The 27,020-nt window shown below is 47.6% G+C and overlaps 1 protein-coding gene across 15 annotated transcripts in view; it reads left to right on the top strand.

Moving 5' to 3' along the window:
* LOC147621091 (transglycosylase) overlaps window positions 1-27,020 on the top strand; it is a 165,639-nt gene that overhangs the window by 7,995 nt on the left and 130,624 nt on the right. For all 15 annotated transcript variants that reach the window (XM_086823807.1, XM_086823802.1, XM_086823796.1 and 12 more), the window contains one exon: window positions 24,061-24,111. In XM_086823807.1, coding sequence (XP_086679933.1) covers window positions 24,061-24,111 — 51 coding nt within the window. The remainder of the gene's footprint in view (window positions 1-24,060; window positions 24,112-27,020) is intronic.

A 27,020-nucleotide genomic window follows, 5' to 3' on the forward strand; every position in this document is an offset into this window, starting at 1 on the left:
CAAGATCACCATCGTCCTCGCTATCTCCAACACAGTCCGGTTCTTTCGCTCAACCACTCCATTCTCCGAAGGTGAACCTGTATTGGCCACCTCTTGCTTGATGTCATGTTCCGCACAAAACCACACAAACGCTTTAGAAGAGAACTCTCCTCCGTTCTGAGCCCGAAGAGTCTTTATTTGCAATCGAGACTCCTTCTCCACCATAACATGCCACTCCTTGAACCGAGCAAAAGCTTGGTCATTGTGGGAAAGGAAATAAACCCATGTGAATCTGCTACAATCATCAAGCAGCAGCATAAAGTACAAAGAACCTCCCAAGGATGGGGTATGCATAGGTCCACACAAGTCAGTGTGTGCGAATTCCAAAGGTTTTGAAGCTCGCCTAGTAGCCTGCTTTGGAAAAGATTCTCTGTGCTTCTTACCACGGATGCAAGAACTACGCCGTCTGTGCTTGCTGCCAACATCTGGCAAGCCATCCACCATCTGGTCCCAAAAAGCCCGCCGCAATGCATCCACATTCAAGTGGCCAAAACGGAAGTGCCACAAGTGACCGATCTGAGTGCCTGTCAGAGAAGAGAGTGCTAAGAGTTTGTAGATACCATTCTCCACTCCGCCTTCCCATACAACTTGGCATGTTTCTTTGAAAATGCGACCTGACTACCGTTTAAGATCCTTTAATAACTCTCGGGAAGGAGTCATGTGCCTGGAAGCACCACTATCGAGAATCCACTCGCGAGTATCCCCAGCGGCGGTGAAACCAACTGCCTCCCTGCTCGAAGAAGATGAAGCATCTATGTCCAAAATCTCCAAGTGCACAAAAGCGGGAGTCTTGGCAGTTGAAGTTGAAGAATTAGCATTCTTCTCGGTACTCTGCTTAGGACATTTCCTCCAATAGTGGCCTTTCTCGCCACAATTGTTACAGGTCTGCTTGGCCTTCAAATGATCGCGCTCTGAATCGGGCTTCTTCTCATAAGACTTCTCCGATGAAGAATTCCCTTTGCCCTTATTGTTGTTGTTGTTACGGCCTTTTGACCGCTGGCCAGTCAAGGCCTCAGAACCTCTGCCCTGTGGAGGGTTCGTAAAACGCTCTTCTTGGTCCAAGATCATAGGCACAAGCTCCTCCCATGTGATGGTGCTGAGCCTGCCACTGGTGATCAAAGCGGAGTAGAAAGCTGAGTACTGAGAGGTCACATGAGACAATAAAGTGATGGCCATGTCCTCCAAAGATATCTCCTTCCTAGCCTGAAGAACCTAGTGATGAAGAGCCTACAACTTGTTGATGTGCTCCCGTATTGTCAAAGACTTTGCAGGATTCATCACCCGCATCTACACTCCCAAGGAAATCCGCTTCATGGGTGATACCCTGTTATACAGAGGAGCCAAATGTTGCCAAATCCCTTTGGCCAGTGTCATATGTTTGATATGATTAATCACCTGTGGTGTGCAATTAAGGAAGATGAAAGAACACACATGGGCAATGACAGGACTCCATAACTGTGCCTAAGCCTCCCGTTCTTTCTGGAATCTGAGCAGAGGGTAAAAGCTCCCTGTCCTCCAACTCCGGCCGTGGAACACCAACCACAATGAAATCAGCCAAGTCATAAGACTCCAAGACAGACTCCATCATTACCTTGCAAATGTCGTAGTTGGTCCCGTCCAACTCTTGATCCACTGGGAATGTGGGGAGAAGGGATCTTCACGTGCTTCTCAGCCATCTCAAGAAAGTCAGCCATCTCAAGGGTTCACAAGGTCTTGTGAAGGGACGGTGGGTGGGAAAAGAAATGAAGACGAGGCTGCAAATAATATGCAAGGTGGCTGTCCAACGGTAATGGCCGCCTTCTACCCGATCTCCAAGTCCCGAACAGCCCAAGTAGTCTCCAATCAGCACCACAAATCAACAAACCCTCAAGCTCCCATTGTCTCCAAGCTTCAAGCCACCTGGGGCTATGATACCATGCCAGAATGCACAACGGAAATAAGAGAACTGCTGTAGAGAACAAAACGCAGAAGAGAGAGGGAGAGAAGCTGCATAAACTCTGCTCTATACACAGGATCAGATACAAAAGGTGTGGGGGACCATGGGTGGTATATATACCATCCACCTATGCTGGTCGGCCAGGCAAAAAACAGCGGACAGGCTGCTGGTCATGTCCACGATTGCAGTCATGCAGTCGGCCAGCAAAAGAGCAGTCGGCCAGGTACAAGGCACTTATAGCCCAAGTTGGCCAGCAAACAGCAGCCTCACGACCAGTAAAAAATGGGAAAAAACAGGAAAAAGATGGGGAAAAAATGAGAGCTCGTGTGCGGGCACACCCACAACAAAGGCCCTCTGTGAGCACTATGATACAAACAGGAGATCATAGATGACTGCTAACACTATGATCCCACTCTTTCATGAAAGCTAATTGCTGGCCATAGTTGATAAGGACTGTATCCTCATCCGAGTGCCTTTCAAGGTGTGGACATGTCAGACCAAATAATGCATAGGGAGACTGCATATAATAAGTTTGAATGTCTTCCATGGTTTCCATGCATCTGGAATGCCAAAGTCACCAAGTTGTGATGCTCAAAATGATCTCTCAAGAAAAATCTACTAGTATCTGGTATGCTCTAAACTGGAGACTGGAGCCTTGTCCAGTGAGCATCTCTGAACCACCAATCTATGTATCCATAATACATGATCAGAGTGGGTGTCCTTATAAAAAACATGTGGGTCAGACTGGACTAACCATGCAATAGAGCCTTAAGTGATAAAGCAAATGTTCCTCATTAGCATTCTAGCTAAGTAGCCACAGACTGCCAGAGTACTTGTGCCTCTGCATTCCTAATCACAATGTTTAAATGTCTTTGAAAGTATTGAACCATGGGACATGGAGGGTAGGCATCCACTCCACTGGTTAACTGGGAGGCCTCCATGCAGAAAGATCATAACAATGTCCAAAGAAAAGGTATACATGTGCTCTGTAATGCCACCCCTCTCCCATCGTCCCCTCCTTGGTGGGTGTCTGTTGTAATAGTCTGATCTGTGCCTGTCCAGTGTTCCTGATGGTATAGTCGAAGAATGGTCTCCTGTGACTTTTTTAGATCAATCTATCCCCAGTTTCCATGCTCCCACCTTAAGCATCTGATTGGGCAAACCTTACTACAATCAAAGTGGCCAAAAAACATGCAGAGCTAACTGTGGGCTTGGGGGGGTTGGGGTGGTGTGTGTCAAGGTGTCAAGGCCTCCTTTGCTGGCCAATACCGTATGCACATTGGGGAATCCAGTTGTATGTATTGGAAATGTAAATATTTCATTATAAAAACTTCATTATAATCCATTTTGTTGTGCATATTTCCACATCCACCATGATACAATGATTCATGTAACAAGCATAACACCAAAGATCAAATTTAAAAGTACACAAGGAGTAGTTAAGATCTCTCGTAAAGTGTTCTGGGCAACAGTAAGGGTCTGAAAAAGTGCTGTTCATTTTGCAGCTCATGCATGTAACCTCACAACTCTGTTGGGTAGAGAGAGGGTGTACCAACATATATGCACGCAGTCTGTATACTTGCATGCTCATATATGTGGTTGCTGCACAATGGCGCTTGCATGCACTCTTCCTGTGGGGTGGCTTGTGCGCATGGGTTTTGGGGGTTGGTGGGAGGAGCCGTGGAGTAAGTCTTCCACTCACATGTCTGGTGTGGCTCGTTCTTATGTACCTAACACTAATCCTTTGGTTCAGGTCCTAAATCTTGTGAGCCCTTAGATTCGGGAAGGCTGCAAGCATGTTACAGGTGGCTAGGGTTCATTATTATTGATAATCCCTGGTTATTGGCTATTTATAGCTGGATTGTTATTTATAGCGGCAGTAGTCACTATATAAGTGACTTATGGGTTATTGAGATTCATTCAGTCATAGTACTTGGTTGATGGTTTGTGCCTGGACCAGATTCTTGCCATAGACATGGCGGTTCACATGCGGTCTTGCTGAGGGTCCCTTAGGACAGGCTTTGGTGGTATGGGATGCCAAGTTGGCTTGTGGAGGGTGGAACCTTAGCCGTCGGCCCGGGGGAGATTTCCTATGCATCTATGGTTGGGAGGTGAGTTTGCCTACACCCTTCTTTTTGTTCTAACCTTGTGTGTTTAGCTTGTGTATCAGCTGGTCCTATGGGAGCTTTATAGAGCTTGCCTGATCACGGAAGCAAAGAACATCATAAGGGTTGCGTGTCTAGCATGTGCTGTTACAAGTCACCTTGTCTAGGTAGCTCTCGGTCACCATGTTTTTGTTTGATTTGCGACTCGGGTAAGTGTTTATGTTGATAGGGTTGCATGAAGGAACTTATGGATTCTGTGCAGAGAGAGAGAGAGAGAGAGAGAGAGAGAGAGAGAGAGAGAGAGAGAGAGAAATTAAATGATATATTAACGTCTCTAAGAGGCCATAATGGCCTATGAGACCAAAACTGAGAGTACATCTGAACCCTAAGACCTTTTCCCTTTTGGCTGGTGCTATGTTGTACTTCGCATACTTGCTGTACTGGTTATCTTCTTATGTGTGAGCATGGACATAACTATGGCTGCGTGTGCAGTGAGGCAGCAGGTGCACAGAATCACACAGTAATGTACAGGATATAATAGCAGTGCACAGCACTGCTGGCCATACAGGTTGCGCTGGTGTACACGTGGTGAGCTGCAGTTTGTAATAGCAGTCGCAGCAGGTAGTGCAGGTGGATAAGCTACAGCGGCACAAAGGAGAGCATGGGGTGCTGTGGCGTGCATCCGCACAGCAAGCCAGCAGAACCCTGAGTCGTGGCGGAGTTAAAACAGAAAGTGCATGTTAAAAAAAAAAATAAATGTGAAAGGGGCCGCGCGGGGGGGGGGGGGGGGGGGGGGGGGGGGGGTTCCTTTTATAAAAGGCATCCCTATTATTCATGGAGGAGGGCACATGTGGTGTTTTTTCCACGTATAAAAACGCGGTCTAGGGTTGTTTAACTCATCTTACCTCTTTTGGACGTGATGAAACTTTGGAGACGGTCTGTTGCGAGGATTCACAACACGGTTTCCATCTCTCGTGTGTTCAGCATCGGTAGGTGGGTGGTTTTTACATATTTTCTCGTCTGTCCTCGAGTGAAAAAGCGTCTAATTTTTGAAATTCAGACTTGGTACACAATTTTATTGCAACACCACCTTTTACATTCTCTTTCCTACCTCTATGGAGCCTGCACTTCGTTTTGATGACAACCTGTCGGATCATGAGGAGCACCCTCAACCCGATGGGGAGCCTATTGAGGCTGAGCACGATGAGGTTGAAGGAGTTTAGATTTAATTCAGCAGATCTAGGTAAGAAGGAAGATATGATAAGGTCCTTTTCTTTAACCATAGATCTAGGTAATACTGAGTTTGGATTTTAATCCGGTAGATCTAGGTAAGAGGGAAGATATGATAAGCTCCTCGGCTGGTAGGCCATGACAGTGAGGCTAGCATATAGAGACAGTGACGGCTGCCTGAGACGAGCAGAAAGTGGATGGTGTGGAGGGGCGTGGAGGCAAAGGGGGAGCTGAGGCAGAGGGATTGGCACGTGGACATTGACGGGGCAAAGATTGTGGAGGGATGAGGAGGCCGCCGTCGTCAAGGAGAAAGAAAGGAAGAAAAGTATTTTAATCGCTTCAAATGGCCAAAGGGTCTATGAGATAAAAAATATACAATGACGCAACTGTATCATGGAAAAAGATAAAACAAACTAGCTGCTTAGAAAAAAGAGCCATATGAATAAAGTTACCAGGTAGCCCTATAATGGCTGAAGCATGTGGTGTGATAAAAACCACACGTCTCAGCTGCAAGTCATCTAGTTGGCAAAAAAAAAAGAATAGGATGAGGGGCTGTGCAGACAGATGGGAGTCCTGGGAAGAGAGAACAAATAGGGGTGAAGAGGGAACAAATAGGCGTGAAGGGGACTCCCCAGGGTTATCCACAAGGATGAAGTGTGTAAGACCCAATTCAAGTCTCAAAGAATTGGTCGGCAGAAGTCTGGTCTTGGGGGATAGGGATACTTACACTCAGGGCCTTGCCGTTATCTCGGCGGGCAGCTACTCCCAAGCGACCTCTCTTGTTGGCGTGGGAAATTCCACTTACGCTAGAAAAGGAAGGGGATTTCACCAATTTGAGATATTTAACGGTCTTTTGCGTGGGGATTTTAGTTTTTATCCTTAAATCTTCCCGGATTCCTTAGCCAAGCGTAGCTACTAGCCACGTCCAATCACGAAGGGTCTAGCCAACCACCCGTCACCTAGCTTGAGATATGTGGTCAAAACTCACCCACCCATAATTGCAATCACTTTAACTTTCATGCATGCACGCCACCACAACGATTCAAGCGTGCACACTCTTTATTGAAAATAGTTCTTCAAATTCAAGGAATCGTGTTTTAGAAGAATCCATTGTAAAAACCACATCAAGGGAAGTCCTTCCGGGACCAATCCATCAAGTCCTAGGTACTTTGACCAAGTCCAAACCAATACATCTTGGGTACAACATCGAGGTCCAAACCAATATATATGCTGGGAACTGCATCCAGGAGAGCACCCTTTTGGAAGGGAGTTATGTGTAACTATTTGGTCCTCCTATCTCTTTTCACATGATGGAATTCATGCCCGGACACATGGACAGATGGATGAAAAATTGGGAATAGGGATCTTGAAGTTGGCTCAAGGAAAAGCACCAATTTTGGTCAAAAAGCAAGAAAAAGCAAAAAGTCAAACTGAGTTGACCGCAAGCCGCACCATTGGAAAGAGGAGATTGAGCCGGATCAAAACGCTAAAAGCCGCTTTTTCAAAAAGTAGCTCCAAGGCCAAAAAGCAAGGCCTTGAAGCTAGAAAAGCATAACTCAAGAACTTTGGCCATATTTGATTATTATTAATATATTTAAAAGAGAAAAGACAAAAGCAAAGCATGGCAAAAAGCAGGGGTCCCCCTTCAAGTATAAAAGAAGCATGTATCCCTTTTGATGATATAGGTCAATTTGGTGGAGATTAACTCAGTGGAAATCAACTCTGTGAAGATCAACTTTGTGGAGAGCAAAAGGATTATCTCCATCATCCTCTTCAACTACCCTGTAGTGCTGTCGCTGCCTTGAAATGCCACTGCTGGTGGTACAACTACCCTACAGTGCCGTCGTTGCCCTGAAACGCCACCGTTGGTGGTATAGTTGCCCTGCAGCGTTGCCGTTGCCCTGAAACGCCACCCTTGGTGGTACAGCTGCCCTGCAACGCTGTTGTTGCCCTATAGCGCCGTCGGCACCCTGTAGCTCCTCTGCCTCCTTGTTGTGCCGCCGCAGTTTCCCCTTAGCCCCACCGGCTCCACCACTGCACTGCCCTGCAGTGCCCAGTTATGCCTTGCCTGCACTGCCAACAAAAGCCGCCTACAACACTCTGCTCAGCTGCGTGTTACCCTAGTACCACCGCATGTGATGCAGTCGTTGCTGGCCAGCACAACTGTTGCCACCCTCTACGGAGCCGCTTGCCGCTCTAAGTAGTGCCGCCCGCTGTTTTTATCTTCTGCTTTGCTAATACCTCTTCTTCAGAACCCTTAGCAGGAGTATTGCCATCCGGGGCCTCATTTCCACGGCCTCAGCGCTTGTTTCTTTGAAGTGCTTACCAGATTGGGCATCGAGTTTCCCTTGGACATCTGTGAGGATTCGGGATCGGATTCAGACCGGATTCAGACTTTGGACATTGGTATGAGCTTGGTGAAGATATTCTTGTGGGTCATTCTCGTGGTGTGCTCGGCATCAGAGATCTTGTGCCTCAACATCGAATGTTACATGGACTTCTACATTAACGTATTTGTTTGATATTGTATTCATTGGCTGTATTGGTCTTGGCTTGGAAAATCCCATGGATTGTTCCTGAATAAATTCTCGAAAGGGGGCGGGGCTTGTTCCTCGCTTAGTGTGGTGTACTGTGTAAAGATCCCTTCTACCCTTCTTGCTCTCCCCTTTTCTCTCTCTATCTCTATAACTCTTGGACACGTGGTTAAGTCTGTCACTGCACGCCCCGCTGGGCTTACAGTGGTATCAAAGCAAGGTTTTCTCTTGAAGAAAACTTTCTTGGGGTGACAGAGCCATGTCAAGAGTAGAGGGAGATCAAGGGCCATACGAAGGGAACAACAATGAGGCAAATACAGGACCTCAAGATGGGGACCTAGGCCGACAATCTGTTTCTCATGAAACCGTGGCCAAGACATCAGCAGAGTATTGAGATTTTCAGCAATTTAGACAATTTCTCTAGGATGAAGAGCTCTTAGCTTGGAGAGCCAAGAAAGTACAAGACCATAGAAGAGCTCAGATGTTTGAAGACTTCAGCAAAGATCAAGCCATCGAAGCCGAAGGAGTGGAGGCCGCCAGAGGCTACCTTCGAACCAAAGGAATCACTATTGCAAAAGGATCCAGAGCTACCCGATGGAGGGCATAGAGAAGCTACCCCTAGGCCTGTTCTATCAGATGCAGCCTCTTCGGGCCAAGCAAGGGAAAAGAAGGCAAAGGAGCCTTCAATTGGCAAAGTGGACTTCAAGCCGGGAGACCAGAGCGTCAAGTTTGATGCCTTTTATAGAAAGCGGGACACCCAAAAAGCCTTATCCTTCATGAAGCAGTTTGATGCCGCCTTTGGAGGCGAGGACTTCTCCGAAAAGTCCAAACTTTGCATGGTTCGTATGCATTTAAAAGTTATAAGGTGCCAGTGGATAGCCCTGTTGGACCAAGCGAGAAATCGGAAATCTATCACCTCAGGTTCCCTGAATGAGAACCTGGTTGTGTGAAGCCGAACAGAGCCCAGAAACACCTCGGACTCGTTGCTCAAGAAATCCCATCCGGCCCATTGTCCATCAAATTGGGGAGGAAAGGCTGCAGTCGCCGGGTTGATGGCTTTAGCTAGGATTTTGGAGACGTTCCCCCTAGGAGGGTGATTGGCCTCTGTGATGAATCTCCAATCTGTCACTATTCTCCTTGGAAATCAAATGGATCAATCCCTCTGATAGCCCCTCCAACATGAAGCTCGTGGTCATAATCTCATTGAAAGCAGCATTGAAGCCATCTTCCATGAGATCCCAATGCCGAAGGAATAATGAAACCGGTTGCCCGTCATCTCTTGGGGATTTGCCCTGGGGAGTGCCGTTAGAGCCTCCGCAAGCTGCTCTAAAGTGGGTGTCAACAGGAAAGTCCAGAGAGTGGGAGGAACGACCTCTCTCATGTGCCGCCAGACTTGCCCACGTGCGTCCAACACCTGAGAGGATAGGGGGCCACTCTTGAGAAGAGAACGAAAGAAATCTGTGGCACTGGCTCGCATCTGGGGGGGATCCGCAACTATGGATTCATCCTGGCCTTGCAACCTGCGGATACCATCCCTCCGTCTGTGCAGGCCTAAAATCTCAAAGAAATCTCAGGTGCCTTGTCTCCCTCCTCGGTCTAAAAGGAGGCTCTAGCATGGTATCTGTACTCCACCCTCTACAACTCGATGGACCTAAGCTTAGTACGGGCTGCAGCCAAGTGGGCCTCAATCCACGGGCTATTCGGAGTACTCTCTTGAAGCCGCTGCAAGGAGGCTAGGCTCTGAGGGCCAATCCTCTCTTGCTCTCGGAAGCCAAGAAGTCTGCTTTGTGCGGCCTCCTATAATAAACTACTGATCTCTCCAAGGCCTGCGTCCATAGCTCCTACGGTTAAACCAGTGCGAAAATGTAGACTCTCCCAGATCTTCTCTATCCTGCTGCAAATCTTGGAATCCTGAACGAGGCTGCTTGGGATTCGGGTGCTCAAAATGTCTGTCCTGCCTCCATGGGTCCTCTAGGGATAGAATGACGTGTGTATGATCGGAGAAAGTAGTGCTTGCCAGAATACCAATCATGCCACCTCGTCTCTAAGCCCACTCATCCACATAAAACCGGTCTAACTTGGAAAGGTTGGGGTTTGTACTCCTCTGAATGGATCTCGAGAAGCACAAACTCCCGAGGCAAGCGTCTAAGTCCAAACTTCGGTAAATGCCAAGGGTCTTGTCCCCTTAGACGAGTACTCCATGCCACCTCCGAGTTTGTCCTTGGCCACCTCTAACATGTTGAAATCACCACCCATGCACCAAAATCACCACCCCCGTCTCTAATTTGCAGTCTCTCACTTGGAAGGGACGCTTCTTGGTTGTCCATTATTTTGCAGGTTTTGGACAGCCCTCTCTTTGCCTTGGAATGAGTGTTTAGCCTTATATTTTATCAACTCAACTTGAGTTCCAATTGCTTGGTGGCAGTGGTGGCTGGGATTAGTTGGTGTAAAGTGTTACCAGGATACATTTGTAGTCCCGCTTTGTAGATGGGTTGCAATCCCGATTGAAACCTTCTCTTCCTTTCTGCCTCGGTGACATGCATAAATTGGGACACCTCCAAAAGCACTTTCCAAAACTTTTGCACATATGCATTTACCATTTTTCCCTCATTCTGTTTCACCCAATCCCACTTCATTGTTATCTCATTCGATGCATTGGGAGCCAAGAACTGGGCATAGAACCTCTCCTTGAACTCTTCCCATGATCTAAGAGGATTCGGTGAGAGCTTCTCTGTGAGCCACCAATGGGCAGTAGTGCCTTTCATGAACATGCTTACATACCGGATCATGGATTTCTAAGCGAAATTCTCATCACTAAAAGCAATATCAAACTGGGCAATAAAAGCAAGTGCCTTTGATTCATCATATTCCCTATGATATTCGTCAAACTTCACAGATTTGTCTCCGGCTTTGAAGTCACGAGACTTTGATGCAGTTGCTTGCATCCCAACATGTTTTCCCGCATGTTTGTCCATTGGGACAGTCGTTGTGATTGGCATCATTTTAGGAACAAAAGGTGATGCATTAGGCATATATACATGTGCCCTGTAAGCTTGAGGCATGGCTGGCCCCTCAACACACATTGGTGCATTTTCACCCATAGCTTCTGGTGCTCAAACAAGAACATATGTGTAAGAGGATGAATCCTCAAGCTATTGGAGAGGAACCATCGGCGACTCCACGCCATGCAAGTGTGGGGATACCAAGACATGTGGGATGGTTGCCTTTTCTGCATGGGCATCCTCGGTACGAGCCAAGTATGCACGTGCTGCCTTCCTCGATTGCATATGCAACTCTTGAGCAATCATTGCCACTCCATGATCCATACAAGATTTAGATTTCTTGGCCTTCAAACGATCATGTACCCATGGATCCTCGCGGCGGCAATGCTTCAATTCTTCTTGTTGTGCATAAAGAAGAGCCCGCATATGAGTAAGTTCAGCCCTTAAGGCTATGGAGTCTTCTTCTTGCATTTTCTCTTTGCTATGGGACGGTTGTCTCACATGTTCTCGTTCCCTAATATGCACCACATGAGTTTGTTCGTTCTGTAAAGCATTGGAAGCATGCATTTCATTGTCCCCGGCTCTTGTGTTAGCATCTCCATCATACACTGTATGGTTGTCCAGTTCTAAGTGTAGAGATAGCTAGTATTCGCGGTGATTGTCTTTCACGATAGAACGAGAACATGTGGGACAGCTGTCCCACATGTTCCCGTTCCCTAATGTGCACCACATGAGTTTGTTCTTCTTGTAAAGCATTGGAAGCATGCATTTCATTGTCTCCGTCTCTCGTGGTCGCATCTCCATCATACACTGTATGGCTGTCTAGTTCTAAGTGTAGAGATAGCTAGTGTTCACAGTGATTGTCTTTCACGATAGAAGTGAAAGAGAACCGTATACTCTGATACCAATGTAGCTTGGTTGAACACAATGCTAATCAATACACTTAAATACACTAGCAAGCTTGGATATAGAGTTGGGAAGGGGAAAGTGCCAAAAATACACCCAAAAGGCCTCATGAAGAAGGGCGCCAACTTCTAGAGAGAGAGGGAAGAGAGCCTACGTGTCAGGTAGAGTGGACAAGTGACTTGTGGTGCAAGATGGGATTGACACATGGCTGGTTGTTCCCTTTGTACAAATGGGGTAAGGTATGGGCAGTGGGCATTGTGTTTTGTCCGCCTTGGGACATGAGTGCGTGTGAACACAGGGTTGGTCATAATTTATAAGTAAATTTTTTTTTTTGGGAAAAAGATCCTTCAATTAGCTAATGGAAAAAATAGCCACAAAGGGTGAAGTACAATCACGACGGGCTAGATACAAACTCGCCTTTATAAGGGCGGGAAACAAGTGATCATAAGGGGCAGAGATGCTTCTCCTACGGTTGGTTGCTCTGTGAGGAGAAGGCTATCTTATACAGGGGGAGGGGGGGAAACAACCACACAGGTGGTCTGTAATGCCAAATGGGGTCACCGCCTCTATCTGTGAGGAAAGGGCAAGGCCTCCAAAGTCTCAAGAAGGCTTCTCGCCGCTTCCGCACGCGGTCAAAATCTCCCTGTAGCTTCCCCTCCTCCTCATAAGCCTTGATCGCTTCAGCCTCTGTGGCCCAAGCGATAGTGCCCCAAGTGATGATCCGGGTCGATGCCCTGTCCATAGCGAAGATACGGAGAATCCGCTGCTAGCAATCCCAAAGGCAATGTTACTGAGACTCCTGGTGGTGGCCGCACCTCGGATAAGCGACTGATTGACCTCCCACCGTCGGCCAAGTACTGACTGCCAAACTCCTATGTGCCATCAACCAAAGAAAGAGTGTGATCTTTCTAGGCCGAAAGCTGTCCCAAAACCTCTTCTAGAAATGTGAAAGGAAGCGTTGTGATAGGCCCTGTGACTGCCAATGCGTTGCTGTTGCTATTGCTGGTGTGCCATCTATCTCAGGCATCTGGATCCTACGGCCTAGCCACGTTGTATATGCAAAGAAGGGGGCATCTAGAGTCTCCTCCTGATCCACAGGATCATGCCAAGTCCACTATCCTGGGTCCCACTGCAGCCATGTGAGAGGTCGGCACTCCCAAATCCATAGTTGCCATAGCCTCTCCCTAGCCAGCTTGGCTGGTGCTGGATCTATGTGCCATTCTCGTGCTCGAAAACCGATCATCCTCACCCTCTGCAAGGTGCAGCCTCTGAAATCTTCCAAGGGAAGCTTTGATCTCTCAACTTTGCCTTGGGATCCAATAGAAAAAGTAAGCAGACCACTAATCCTCATCTGCTCCGTGGACCGCCACAAGGATATCGTGTCTGGTAAACACTCCTAACCACACTGGGGGGTCGGGTCTGGAATAGGCATCAGCCACTCCTGAGGGGTAGTTGTGTCAATGGCGATGCTTAGTCTATCTCGACCCCGGATCCCTGTAAGGCCTCTCTCCTGCTTCTCCAGAGGTAGCTGTTTGTGTGCAATCCAATCTCCAAAAGACCTGGTTGGTCTCGTGTTCAAAGCTCCCCAAGATACATGCGGCCGGGCCCCCAACATGTGGCCACTGGGTAATCAGATCAAGGGGCTCCAGACCAAAGGTTGCTAGAGCTGCTCCTCTGAGGCAACTCGAACTATTTGTCTGAGGGCTGTCTGAGGGCTGGCCTGAGATGATCCCAAGCCCGAAGTAAACTGACTGCAAATCTGTCCTCAAAAGTTGGGCTAAAACCATGGTCTCTCATCTCTGTGATGATCCATCGGGTACTCTGCGGTGGCCACAGGCCCCCAAGGCCCGGAGTGCGGGCTGAAATCTGGGCCAATAAGAAATCCTTCCAAGGCTCACCACCGGGAAGGAGTCCTCTGACAATCAGCTTGCCCAACAGGACACAGCTCTGAATAGCTGGATCGATGAAGCCAAGCCCCCCTCCGCTACGTGGCTGACTGATCACTCGCCATGCCACCTTGGCCCTGGTTGGCCTCCCATCACTTCCGGTCCATAAGAAGTTCCGGATCAATTGCTGCACCTGGCCAATGCATGCCCGAGACAAGGCCTAGCATGAAGTGATGTACCACGTGGTGGCTTGCAGTACCTAGTTCGCCACCACCACTCTGCCTGCTAGGGAAAGCCTCGTCGAGCTCCAATATAAAAGCTTCTTTCGAATACTCAGAAGAAGCGGGGTCAGCTGCTCCTGGGGAGAGATATCAATGCCAACCTGGCAATCGAGATATCGTACTGAAGTGCCCTTCGGGATCCACTGAAAATCCTCAACTGGTCGCCAAGTTGAGGCAGGTGCTGAGCCTACCCAAAAACCACATGACTTGTGCCAGTTGATATGTGCTTCTGAAGTGCAGCAGAAAACCTCGTCGCCTCCGCAAATTTCTGAAGATTCCCCACATCTCTTGCAAGGAAAGCTGCATTGTCATCTGCAAACTGTGAGTCCTGCAGGTTGTCTTGCGTACGGAGGGGAAGACGCAATCCTTGAAGCCCGGTGTCCTGAGCGAAGAGAAAATTGCTCATGGCCTCGGCAATGAATAGGAAGAGGTAAGGTGCCAAAGGACAACCTTGTCTAACCGAGCAACGGAGGGGGAATCTTTTGCCATGGGCTCCCTGAATGAGAACCTATCTTCGTGAGGCTAAGTAGAGTCCCGAGACTCCACGAATCCACTCCATGGGGAAATCCCATCCGGCTCATAGTGCCCTCCAGAAAGCTCCAATCCACCCTATCATAAGCTTTCTCAAAGTCTAGGAGTAGCACAATGAGGTCCTGCTGTTGCATCCTGACCGAAGCTATCGCCTCCCAGAAGGTGAAGATGTTTTCTAGAATGCTCCGATCCTGAACCAAGCCGGTCCGAGTGTCATGGATCAAGTCTGGGAGAAAAGGCTGTAGTCTCCTACTGATGGCCTTAGCCAAGATCTAGAAGAGTGATGGGTGTCCATTGCCGGATTACCAATCTGTCACCACCCTCCTTGGGAATCAAGTGAATCAAGCCCTCTGAGAGTCTCTTTGGCATGGCACCTGTGATCATAATCTCATTGAAGGCAGCACGAAGGCCACCTTCCGTGAGGCCCCAATGGCGAAGAAAAAAGGAGGCTGGAAGCCCGTCTTCCCCCGGGCATTTTCCCCTGGGAAGTGCCGTCATTGCCTCCAACTCCTGAGCAGTCCAAGGTGTCAATAAGAATGACTAAAGAGAGGGGAGAACCGCCCCCCTCGTATGCCGCCAGACCCTCTCCACCACCTGTGGAGATACTGCGGCACCAGTGAGGAGGGATCGAAAGAAGTCTGTGGCAATGGCGCTCACTTGGGGGGATCAGAAACAATAGCTCCATCTTGGCCATGCAACCTGCGAATACCGTCTCTCCTCCTGTCGGGGTATCTGCCTGTCATGCCACCAGGGGTCGTCTAAGGATAAAATAAACGGGGCATGGTCAGAAAATGTAGTGCCTGCCAAAATACCAATCATACCCCCTCGGCTGCAAGCCCACTCATCCACGTAAAATATGTCAAGTCTAGAGAGGTTGGGGCCGGTGCTCCTCCTTTCCGATCTCAAGAAGCGAAGGCTCCCCGGGCTACACCCAACTCTGGAAGATGCTAAGGGTCCTGTCCCCTGACTCCAAGAACCATCTCCTCCCAGGCTGAGTACTCTACTCCTGAAACTGTGGCCGTGCCACCTCCAAGTCTGTGCTCTGTTGCCTCTATCATGTTGAAGTCACCACCCAAGCACCAAAATCAGCCTAAGGGAGGGCCTGCCGTACTGAGCTCCAAAAGAGGGCTCTACCTACAGCAACGTTTGGAGCGTAAACTTTGAGGAAGCCAACGCTATCCTCTCCGATAGTAATAGTAATCCACTGTGCACGCTCGGGGACGATGACTCTGTAGCTAGACAATGCCGGTAGTAGCAACCACTCACTGACAGAATTACACACCCCTCCTTGCGTCCCAGAGGGGCGGAAAGATGGGGACCAAAAAGTGTGACGTCCTCCTGAAAGAATCTTCCCGCATCTGCGGGTGCGCCCCTCTGAGAGGTGATGCTCCTGGAGGAATAAAATGTCTATGGGTCCCCCAACCATGGCTCTCTGGAGCCCGCCTCGTAGGACACCTCATCTCTGAAAGCACTGAGGCCCCCCTAAATTGTGAATGTTCCATGTAACAATCCGCATATTAGTCTTTGTGTGATGCGGCACTAGCGGAACTGCCCTCCACTCGAAGAGTCTTGGGCGAGGGTTTAGACGGGGAATAATCACAATCAGTGCGAGGGCAAAGCTCTAATGCAATGAGATTATGGTATTGTGAATATTAAACCTAATTATTGATTAGCATTAAGATTGATCCCTTTTACTATTGCTATCTCTCTACAATGAAGGCCATCTTTATCTTCAATCCTCCTTAGCCATGTGATTTTTGAACATGGTATGAGAGCCTCCTAGGCTAGCTAGCTCTTAGCAAGTGATTGGGGAGTTATGATTTTCCTTATCCTTGATTAAAAGGTGATTAGGTGTTGTGGTTGGCATCATCTTAAGAGGCAATGGCTCGCCAGCCGCCGCCGTCGGCTTAACATTAGGAAGGTAAAGTCGTGGTGGGTGTTGTAGAGCGCCAACAGAATAAGTAAAGCGACCATAATAGCTAACTTCTTTTGAGCAACAAAGCAGGGCGGCCTTGTTTGGAGACAAGTGGTGGAGTTAACGGGCAGCTTAACTTGGCAAGGAGGCGCCATCTGTCAAGGCAAAGGAGAGGTGTGTCTCTCCAACAATAAAAAGGCGATGAGGTTGCAACAGTGACGTGGCATAACGATAGTAGAAAAGAGAAGAGAGCAAGAGTATATTCGCTCTATGCTATTAATTAATTAATTTTTTGATGTATATTCACTCTATGCTATTAATTATTTTTTTTGTTGATGTATATTTTTTTTGTGGACCTTAAGAAGCTTCTTTAAGGTATTAAAACATTGAAGAACATTCAATTAAAGAATTCCAGGTGGGCACTAATCCTGTCCTCCATGTGACGCCACACTGTACGAGCGCGAGTGTATGCATGCTACGGACTCCGTCTTAACACAATAGAGGTATTTGTAAGAGGGGGGAAGAGGTACCGCGACATAGGTATGCACGAAGACAAAAGCAGTACCTCCAGGCTGGAGACCTACCATCTCCTCGATGAGCATAACCTCCAAGCTCCATCCTAGCCAAAGGCTAGAAATGGGTGAGAATGTTAGTGGTGCGAAGATCGTGGAGTTGCTGGGAGAGTGCGATTGCCTGGCCTTGGATGGCCGGGATTCACTCTGTCCCCGGGGCTGCACTGAAGGGGAGAGAGAAGATCATCGTGCCATTATCTGGTGTAGAGGGCCTGAAGTGGTGAAAAACCACACATACCCGAATAGGGGCTATTGTCTCCTCCAAAATGTCGGTCCCTTCCGTTGGTAGACATTGGAAGAAACTATAATCCACTAGTTGCCCCAGGATCTGGGAGCCTCACCTGGGGACTTTGGCGGAAGAGCCCTCATTGGGGAAGCGGCAATGGTCATCTCTACCTTCTCAGAGAACCCGTGAATCAAGCGACGGATGGATCTAGCCGTTTGCCTTCGTTCTAGGTTAGGGGCTGTGGGGGGGTGACGAGAGTGCTCTGGAGAGGCAAAGGAAGAAGGGGGGGGGGGGGAGGGCTCGCGAGATAAGGGCGGGGCGGGGGGGACCGCGGCGGGTAAAGTTGGTGATGAAGTAGGGAGAGGAGAGGGGGGGGGTGGGTGGGGGGAGGGGAGGACAGGCGGGGGAGGGGTGCTGCTAGGAGAGATCCATCAGAGAGGATGGCTGCGGGGATGGGCTCACCGAGGGCTCAAACAGGCCGGTCGGCCTCTCAGAACACTGGGGGTCCGGGGGGGGGGGTCGGGGGGGGGATCTCGACGAGGGATCGGTTGCCATACTGGTGGGGCTAGAGGGGCCGCTCCGGGACTGGCAAGGGCGCGTCACCAACGGGAAAATCTTGAGATAAATGCTAATAACAGTTCTTTGATAGAACCGAATCCTCCCGAGATCTGCTAGCTTGGCGCGTGCGGTCGTCGGGCGGCCAGGGCGCGTGCCAACCGTCCGCCACTCTCCGGTAGCTGGGTCATCTGGAGTTGGGGCTTGGGGCTCTTTTGCCTGAGGGCGTGCCTCTCTCCTTGCTCCTGCCCCTTGATGATGATCAGCACGAGAAATGGGGGGAGGAACCACTGGGGGCGGGGTCTCTTGGCTTGCCGCCGAGGGAAAGCTCTGGCTAGATGGCCCATCTACCTGCAAATGAAACATTGGCCTGGGAGGCATGAATACTCCACATGCTGCTATATGGGGTTGCCCCGGAGGCTAGGAACAGATATACCCTACGGTACAGACTCCGACGAGGCCACACAAATGTGGAGAGATGGAATCCTAGCTGCTCGTGCAAGGGCCGAGGCAACAAGGGGGTGGGGGGGGGCTCCATCACTCTCTCGATGGCACCACCAATCACCGAGAGAAGAGGAAGGTACTCCTTCCTCAGGCCTGGAAAACAAATTATCATTGGGAAACCCGAAGCTCCAGCCAGTGGGTTAGAGGCTGGATCGAAGCCGTGCTGCCAGCGTGCAAAGATGGCTTGCGCCGTTCGCAGTGCAAGGAGACTTAGCAACTGCATGACCCGGTCTGACGCCACTGGCGAGTCAAATTCCGCCTTGTAGTATTCGCGCCCCAGAGGGTGAATATTGCTGATCTTCACAGGTTCGCCAATGAGCCTGACCTGAAAGAGATCCTTTAACTGTCCACGTATAGGGCGGCTACCAACAATTTTGCAGACCAAGTTGCAGGCCTCAAGAGAGGCAACTATCATGGCGAGAACTTGAAAATCCGCTTCGGAGAAAGAAATGCAAGCAACGGCGGCTTCGTTCGGGGATGACGGAGATACCTGCCATGGAGTCCTGAGGGAAAAGACCAGAAAGAGCTGAAACTTGCTGAAAACAGGGGAGCCCTGAAGCACTGAAAAACTTGCGAGGAAAGTGATACAAGGCTGGGGGCTGAAGGCGGGAGAGAGGAGGGAAGAGGGGGGGGGGGTGATCCCTAATCTCGGACCCCCTAACCCCACTAGATTAGGCTCCTAATCCCTAGATTAGTGTCCAAGTACAAAACACGAAGTATGCATGTGCAGAGCATATCACGATGACAATGCTAGAGGATGTTGTAACCGGGAGTGCAAATCTTGGAGTACTTACTATTAAACTAATTAATCACTCTAATGAACCAAGAGATATATGCCACAACACAAAGTAAAGTAATTCCAATAATCAAGTGCTAGATTGTGCGTGTCATGTGCGAAGGCCAATAACAACGCATTGGGGGTTCAAGTTGGACAACACCCCCCCCCCCCCCACTTCCCCCTCTCTCTCCCTCACCGCGGTGCGCTCCTCCTTCCCCTTTTCCCCTGAATATTTTATATTTCAAGGAGTATTTGTCAATACAAGTTTAGGGGTGATCACAAATCACCGAGTTTCCAATACAATATGCAAAGAAATCAGTTGCAACAAGCTCTAAACCAACCAATGGTTGCCGATGAAGAGAAATAGCAACTTTCTCCTCTCTTGAAATGGTTGAACAATGGGTCAAACCTGCACCCTAGTCTCACAGGTGCCTAGGATGACTTGCAAATACCCAATGAGCCAAAACCACCTACATTAAAGTCTTCAAATCAGACCGTTGATAATTTCCAAGTTTTAAATAAGTTCCTGGAATCTTTACACCACCATGGGCAACCAAATACATCACCAACGCAGTCTCAAATTTGAGAATTAGAGTTTCTGCAAGTTTTGGGCAGCAAGTGAGAGGACATGGTAGTGATAAATCAGCCTCATAAGTTGGTATAACAGGCCTACCAGCATGAAATACCATTGTGGTGGCTTCGAATGAGGCCACCAAGGTGGACAAGAGCTGGAGGTTGAGGGTGGCTTTTGCTTAGGGAAGTTGGAGTGGCTGCTATGCAATCCCACACCCACACCCACACCCACACCCACACCCACACCCCTGGCCCCCCCTCCCCCCCCCTCTCAAAACCAGAAGGCGCTCCCAGCTATCTCTTGAAGAGTTACATTGACCTTGGGAGCAGCCGAGATTGAGCAAAGGAGGGGAGGGGGTTAAACATCACCTACATGAAGGTCTTCAAATCAGACCTTTGATAATTGCCAAGTTTAAATAAGTTCCTGGATGCTTTGCACTACCATGGGCAACCAAATACATCATTGACATGAAATACCATTGTGGCGGCCTCCAAAGAGGCCGCAAAGATGGACAAGAGCTGTAACCAGAATTCCGAGCCCGGGGGGACTAAGGTCTTCGACACACTTTTGCATGACCGTCAATCGGAACTTAAACGTGTAAGTACTGGCCACATCCATTAAATATAATCACACATGCTGAAAAATAAAATCATATGCCTAGGACAGCACATTGGGATGGGAATGGCCAGCCCCCCCTTCAGGAATTCTTTATTCCATGGGAGAAATTGTACAACAAAGGATGCCCGTGCACAAGCATTGGAATTTCCAAGCTTTACTCAAATAGGAACATGTGTCCAAACACTGCTTTCCACAAAAGCAACTTTCAGCCCACACAGGCCTCGATGAAGATAGCCAAATCCTTTAATAAAGGACCTTGCAAACAGTTTCATGCTCTTCTCGATAGCAAGACCACACTGTGGAAGCCTTCAATCCATAAAAGTCCCTTGGTTCGCAGTCCCAAAACAGAGATTTCAGCCTTCAACTGGCTTCCAAATGCTGCCATCATACCATACATGTGCCTGGGCAACTTTGTAGCAACCTTGCGAGCCTCAGAAAGATGTAAAAGCAAATCGACCAGCCTTGGAAAGCTCAAAACAGCAGTTGACGAGCCTTGGGAAGGAAGAAAAGCAAGGTGGCCGACTTCTCTTTTCACCGTATTTGATAGTCGCTCTCAAATAGATGCATATTTGCTCATAAAAGAATCGACCAGCTCAAAATATCTGCCCAACGCTCCAAAAAGCAACTCGACCAGCCTAAATATGTTATACAAGTCACTTTTAGCTTTCTTTAGCATGTATCACAAGTTTTATGCCTCTTTTAGGCCCACAACGAGCCTTTTTTTTTTCCCAAAAGAGACTTCTGTTTAGTAAGAAAAAGGCATACAACAATCATGGCTAAAAGCCGGATAGAATAGAATCACCCCAATATGTAAGGTGATCTCAACCATTGAGGAGCATCATGGTGCCATGAAAGACCTGCAGGACTAGAGGAAAAGAAAATGCCATGGTCCCACACAAATACAAAGCGCTTTAACGAGAGGATCCCTGAATACGAGCCCAAGTAGCCATGAGAGTATGGATGATATCACCCCATATAGTTCTAATGCACTCAGACTCAGAAATCTGGACACCCTCAATAGTCTCCGTGCATATAGCTCTCTAGATCTACCATGCTGTAATACTGGCAACAATCTCCCAACTGGTCTCAATCCTCTGTCTGGGGGTTGTATAATGTGAGGGGTGTATAATGTGAGAAAGGGACATCCTACAACAAACCATGTTGGGCAATACCTCTACGAATGAAAATAGCAATGTCTGTATCACTATCCTGATAGAAAAGTTGCGGACCAAACTGGGAAAGCCAAGCAATTGCCCCCCAAGTAACATATATGGCGCGGCCACTCAATTTGCCCATAAGTTGGGCTATAGAACCCCAAATACGCCTTGCAGTGTTGCGTCTCCATAAACAATGTTGTGCAGTCTCAGAATTTGCCGCACATCTCAGGCAGGTAGGTGGTACACCGAAAACCGATCTCCACTGATTGGTGGGGAGACCACCATGTAAAAATAACCAAAAGAAATGAGAGATCTGGCTCTTTCTATATAAATGTCAAAGCCTGTGCCAATATCTTCGCTATATCACTATAACTCTCCCAACGAGGCTTCAGAGTGATTCTATACATCTGTTGAGTGATGAGAAGCCTGTCATTCCGGACCGTGAAACTGGAAGAAGGAAGGCTTTTCAATGGATTGGAGGCATCAATCCACTCCCGCTCACTTGGATCCCACTGAAGATATCTGATAGGATTGCCACTATACAACCACAAACACCAACATCCATCAGTCACTATCTGAGGAGAAGGATCAATGAACCAGTGCTTTTCCGAATGACCAACAATCCTCACTAGACTAAGCCTAGCATTGAACATCCAGATCAATAATATTGAGCCCCCCCCTCTCGTCTGGGTTGAATAACTGTGAGCCAAGCTACCTTGGCACGTGTGTCTATGGTGCCATCCAAACCTGACCAAAGAAAATTGTGGATCAACCTCTGCAACTGACCAATCCACGCAGGAGAGAAGCACCAACAAGAGGCAATAAACCAAGCCGAGGCCAGCAATACCTGATTAGCCACCAATGCTCTGGAGGCTAAATCCAATCTCCTGGAGCTCCAATGAAGAAGCTTCTTTCCAATACTCATAGGTACCGGAGCAAAGTACCGGAGCAAACTACTGTGCAGGAGAAATATCAACCCCAACCTGGCACCCCAAAATCTAGTTGTGCATCCTCTATTGATCCAAGTAAAACCAAGCTCTGCACCCCAAGCAACTCTCGGTGAGTCGCTAATCCAAAAACCAACAGATTTCTGCCAATTAATGAGGGCTCCTCTTGCCAAACAAAACTCTTCCAATGCCACACGGAAGGAACATAAACATATGTGTGAGGCCTCCAAGAACATGGCTGTGTCATAAGCTAACTTTGGGTCAACTAGGTCCTGTTGACTACGAAGACACAACCTCAATCCAGAAATACCAATAGTGGAGCGGAGGAAGATGCTCATGGCCTCTGCCACTATGATATATAATAATGGGGCTAAAGGGCATCCTTGCCGTACCGAGCGAGAGATTTAAAACCGCTGACTTGGTAGGGCGTTGACCCCACAACTAACTTTTGCCCGATTTAGCGTGCTTTTATCTTGCTCTTGTCCATGCCAGCATAAATCACGATGAAGGTCCTGCTTCAACTTTTGACCATCCACAATCTTTCTAGATCTTGTGTGAAATCCACATATCCCATGTAGGAGCCATGTAAGATTTCCACATTGCTTGGCAACCCATCATACCTTGGAAAAATTCCCCCGTTCACATCCTTTGTAAAATAAGTCCGGGCTCACCGAACACTGTCCAAATCATAAGGGTGGACCAAATGGTGACAAGAGCTGGAGGGTGGCTTTCAAGGCAGTTGAGGGCAGCCTTGTTTGGGAAGTTGGAGTGGTTGCTATGGAGTCCTCCAGAAAACGTTCTCAGCTGTCTCTTGAAGAGCTTCATTGACCCTAGGAGTTGCCGAGACTGAGCAAAGAAAATAAAAAACGGGGGGAAAGGGCACACAAGGATTGACAAAGAGGGAAAAATCAATAGCTGTAAGAAAATGGGAGAAAACGGGGACGGCTGGGGAAAACAGGGGAGGTGAGAGAAAGCGGGGAATAAAACAGGGGTGATAGGAGAAAACCGGGAAGGGGAAGGGGGGCTTAGTTAAATGGAGAGATAAAGGGGACTAGGAAGAAGCGTGCAAGGTGGGGAGGAGAGATAGTGGAGGGGAGGGGTACGTGCAAGGGGCGAGTGCAGGTGTGCTCTTGCTCATTCTCGAACTTTCTAAGGATGGGAAGTTGTTAATAGAATATCTGTGAAAAATATTAACGTTGACCGTGATTTTAATGCATAATAAATCTTTTTATTTAGAGGCATTTGGATACCACCTTTTGTCAGAGCTGCAAAACACCCCCTTGTAAATAATCCATTGTGTGTGTGTGCTAAGTGAGGAAGTGAGAACCTTGCTTTCAACGAATTAAAAGATGATGCTGCAAAGATGAATAAAAAGGCCACCGCAAACATTTCAAACCAAGAGTTTTTCTTGCAAACTTTTGAAATATTTATCGTCCATCTTTGATGTCCTTTATAATTTAATGCATATTGATATCTATTTTAACTTCTGTTTTTATGACGACCTGATGTTTTTATCTAACTCAGTTTTTATAACATCCTTTATTTATACATGCTATGTCTTGTTATCTTTCTCGCACTATGTAAATAATGGATAGTCAATACTTGTTGTAGCTGTATGGCCTTTAGAGCCCAAAATTCAAGTGTAAAAGTTCTTGCTATGCATGCTAGCATTTGTGTGCATGCAATTGAGAAGTTTTAGGTGGTTGGTGATTATCCAGCTATGACTTTGTACAAAAAAGTGTTTCTTTTTGGTCCAAAATGCAGGCAATGGCAACAATAATCATCAACAGGCATTTCAAGGGCAAGCTAGATCCTGTGAGCTTCTCATTTTTGCAAGGCTGTTTGAGATGAATATTTAGAGTAACAATTACAATTCTTCTTACTATATCATAGTTGTGACGGGGGTTGCCCATGAGGCCTTACATTTTACTTAATTATTATAACTTCACATGATGCAGAATAGAGTATGGATGAAGATTGTGTGTGTGTGTGTGTGTGTTACTTTGTTTTCCAAGAAAAGATCCTTCAATGAGTAGAGAAAGAAACATATGCCTATAACCCTGCAAGGAGGTAAGATAGTAGCGGATAAAACTGGGGGAGGCTCCCTCCATTGTTGATCACTCTTGGGGGGAGACTGCATTCTTTTTTTTTTTTTTGGAGAGAAATGAAATGAAATGTTATATTAACGTCTTCAAAAGGCCATAATGACCTATGAGACCAAAAAGTTACATCATGGTGGATCTGATACAATGTCTGGATAAAAAACCAGAAAATGAAAAATGAAAAATAAAGATGATACTACTGGCACCTAGAAAATGAAACTGGAACTGGAAGGTAAACAGAAACCCTTATAGGGTGTGAATATAGTGAGGGGGGGGGGTACGCTATGGAGGTGAGTGGAGTACAGTGAGGGGATACAATATCATGTGGGACGGGGAGAGAGAGAGAGAGAGAGACGAGAGAGACGAGCTCCACTGGGGGACTTTTAATGCCAGCAAAGACCGTTATTGTCCCGGGTGAGAAAGGGCTCCGTGTGAGTAGGAAGGATGTGTACCTATATTGCATGAACTCTCAGGGGGTGATGTTTCTCTAAATGAAACAAATCCTTTTTGATGCAGGGTGACCTTACCTTCACTCTTTCCTTTATGCAACAACAAGAAGGGCATTTCGCAGCAAAGAAATTTACTATGCCAAATTTTCTTCAAGTTTTGGTTTGAGGAGCCAAATCTTATTAGCACGACCAACAAACCAAGGCGCAGGTTTAATCAACCTATAGATCAAAGGAGCTGAAACTTGAGAGAAAGAGAAACTAGGATAAGGTTCCGGATTTGCGCTATGGAAAATCCAATCCTTTGTCCCTTCATCATCAAGAACAACCATAAGAGGAGTCAAAGGTTGCAATTGTTCTTGTAACATGCACCTCATTGCTCATATTATAGGAACATGCTTTAAATTTCTAATAACAAACTATTTGGGCTAAATCCCGAGTCCCGAGTCTTACCAAGTGAGGTGCCTCAATGTCGTATTTCTCCCACCAAGAAACTAGCTGCTATGTTGTACACCAAAGTTTTCCCGACCATGGCAGGATCCAAGTACTCACCAGAGCAATTACCCTTCCATGAGTTCACATAACTCACTAGGGTTACCACCCTTCCATGAGTTCACATACTCACTCACCAGGGTTACCACCCTTCCATGAGTGAGTCCATCATGCTCCTGGATACTCCCAAGGCAACATTGTGGATATTCTTCCGCATGTCACAGCTTTGGAGGATTGGTGACCGTCCATCCTTCTTCCAACTCTCTTAACACTTGGAAAAGGTGGTTGTGCATGACCAATGCTAAGCAAAGGTTAATAAACATAAAAAACAAGCATCTTCATGCACTTGGGCCCGTACTCCTGACTGTACTACAAATTCTACATCAGCTGTCAGTACTAATGGACTCTGCTGAATTGGGTTGTACCGAACTGTACCCTCTGATGTAGGCATTGTACTTGCAGTTCATGGCCATACTGTTTTGTACTTGGTGGTTATATATCTGCAAAAATACCTGGTGAACCAGTTTGGACTGCACTATACATGCTGGCTGTACCCGAGTGTACCCTGTTTTGTACTTGTTTTACTTTCTGTTACTGCGGATGCACGTGTTGTAGCAGCCCGAGTACCTTTTGTACCTACTGCTCTACTTTTCATAGTTGCTGAGGATTGGCTGTACCTCACGTTTCAAATCAAGGTCTTATCTGCGTGAACCCACTCTTATGAGTGAGGTAGTATGTTTGTGTGTGAATCACCTCTTAGGTGGGTTATAGTAATATCTAGGTAGTTATTAGAGCTCTAGGTTGATTCTCCCTCGAGCGTTAGCGTGAACTTTTTGTATCTATCCGTGCAGTTGCCAGCAATATATACATCCGTACTGAGCAGATCCATACCTGTTTGTATTGTAGTATAGTTGTACTACGGTGCAACAGATTCCGCACTTCAGTCCATGCTGCCTTTGATCGGCAACAACAATAACAGCCGCTTCCGACATGAATGTTGCTGTACCCGCACCTGGCTGCTCCAGCGTGGCATCTTCAGCCTAAGCCTGTTGCCATTCGCCATCTGCTCTTACATATTGTAACATGCAGCGGAAGTATTCGTATTAGAGGATCCTGTCACACAAATGCTCACACCGTCTTTTGTATCTTGAGTTTCGCGAGTTTAGCAATCCACTTTAATACTTCCAACTCTAAAGAGATATGAGAGAGAGATGAGAGCTGTACACCGTATGGGGTCCTGAATTACCCACTGAAGGGCCCCCTATCCCGTTACCGAGATAGTATTTGCTTTATTATCTTTAAAGAGACTGACGGTGTGACTGACGATAAGCCAAACGCAAGACCTCTGAAGACCATGTGTTGGGCTGAACTGTACACTGCTGTAGAAGCACCAAAGATGTCCAATCTCGAGCCTATGCACTCTTCCCAATGGAATGAGGGAGGGATGCAAAGCTAGGGTTGAGAGAGGGGCTGTTTGGGACTGTTCTAGACTGAGTATGAATGCTGTAAAAATGAATATGGATGCTGCGTTTTACCTTCACCAAGTGGTTGGAGCAAAACGATGATGAGATGAATGCTGAAAACTATATGGATACAGAAAACACAAGGTGGACTGAAGGCTGAATGCTGAACTGCTGCGTTTTACTGATGCAAGATGGCTGAATGCTCATGCGTTGAGGCGCCT

This window comes from Cibotium barometz, chromosome 30, assembly GCF_041138505.1.
Source record: "Cibotium barometz isolate CiBa-2024 chromosome 30, ASM4113850v1, whole genome shotgun sequence".
Classification (NCBI taxonomy): domain Eukaryota; kingdom Viridiplantae; phylum Streptophyta; class Polypodiopsida; order Cyatheales; family Cibotiaceae; genus Cibotium; species Cibotium barometz.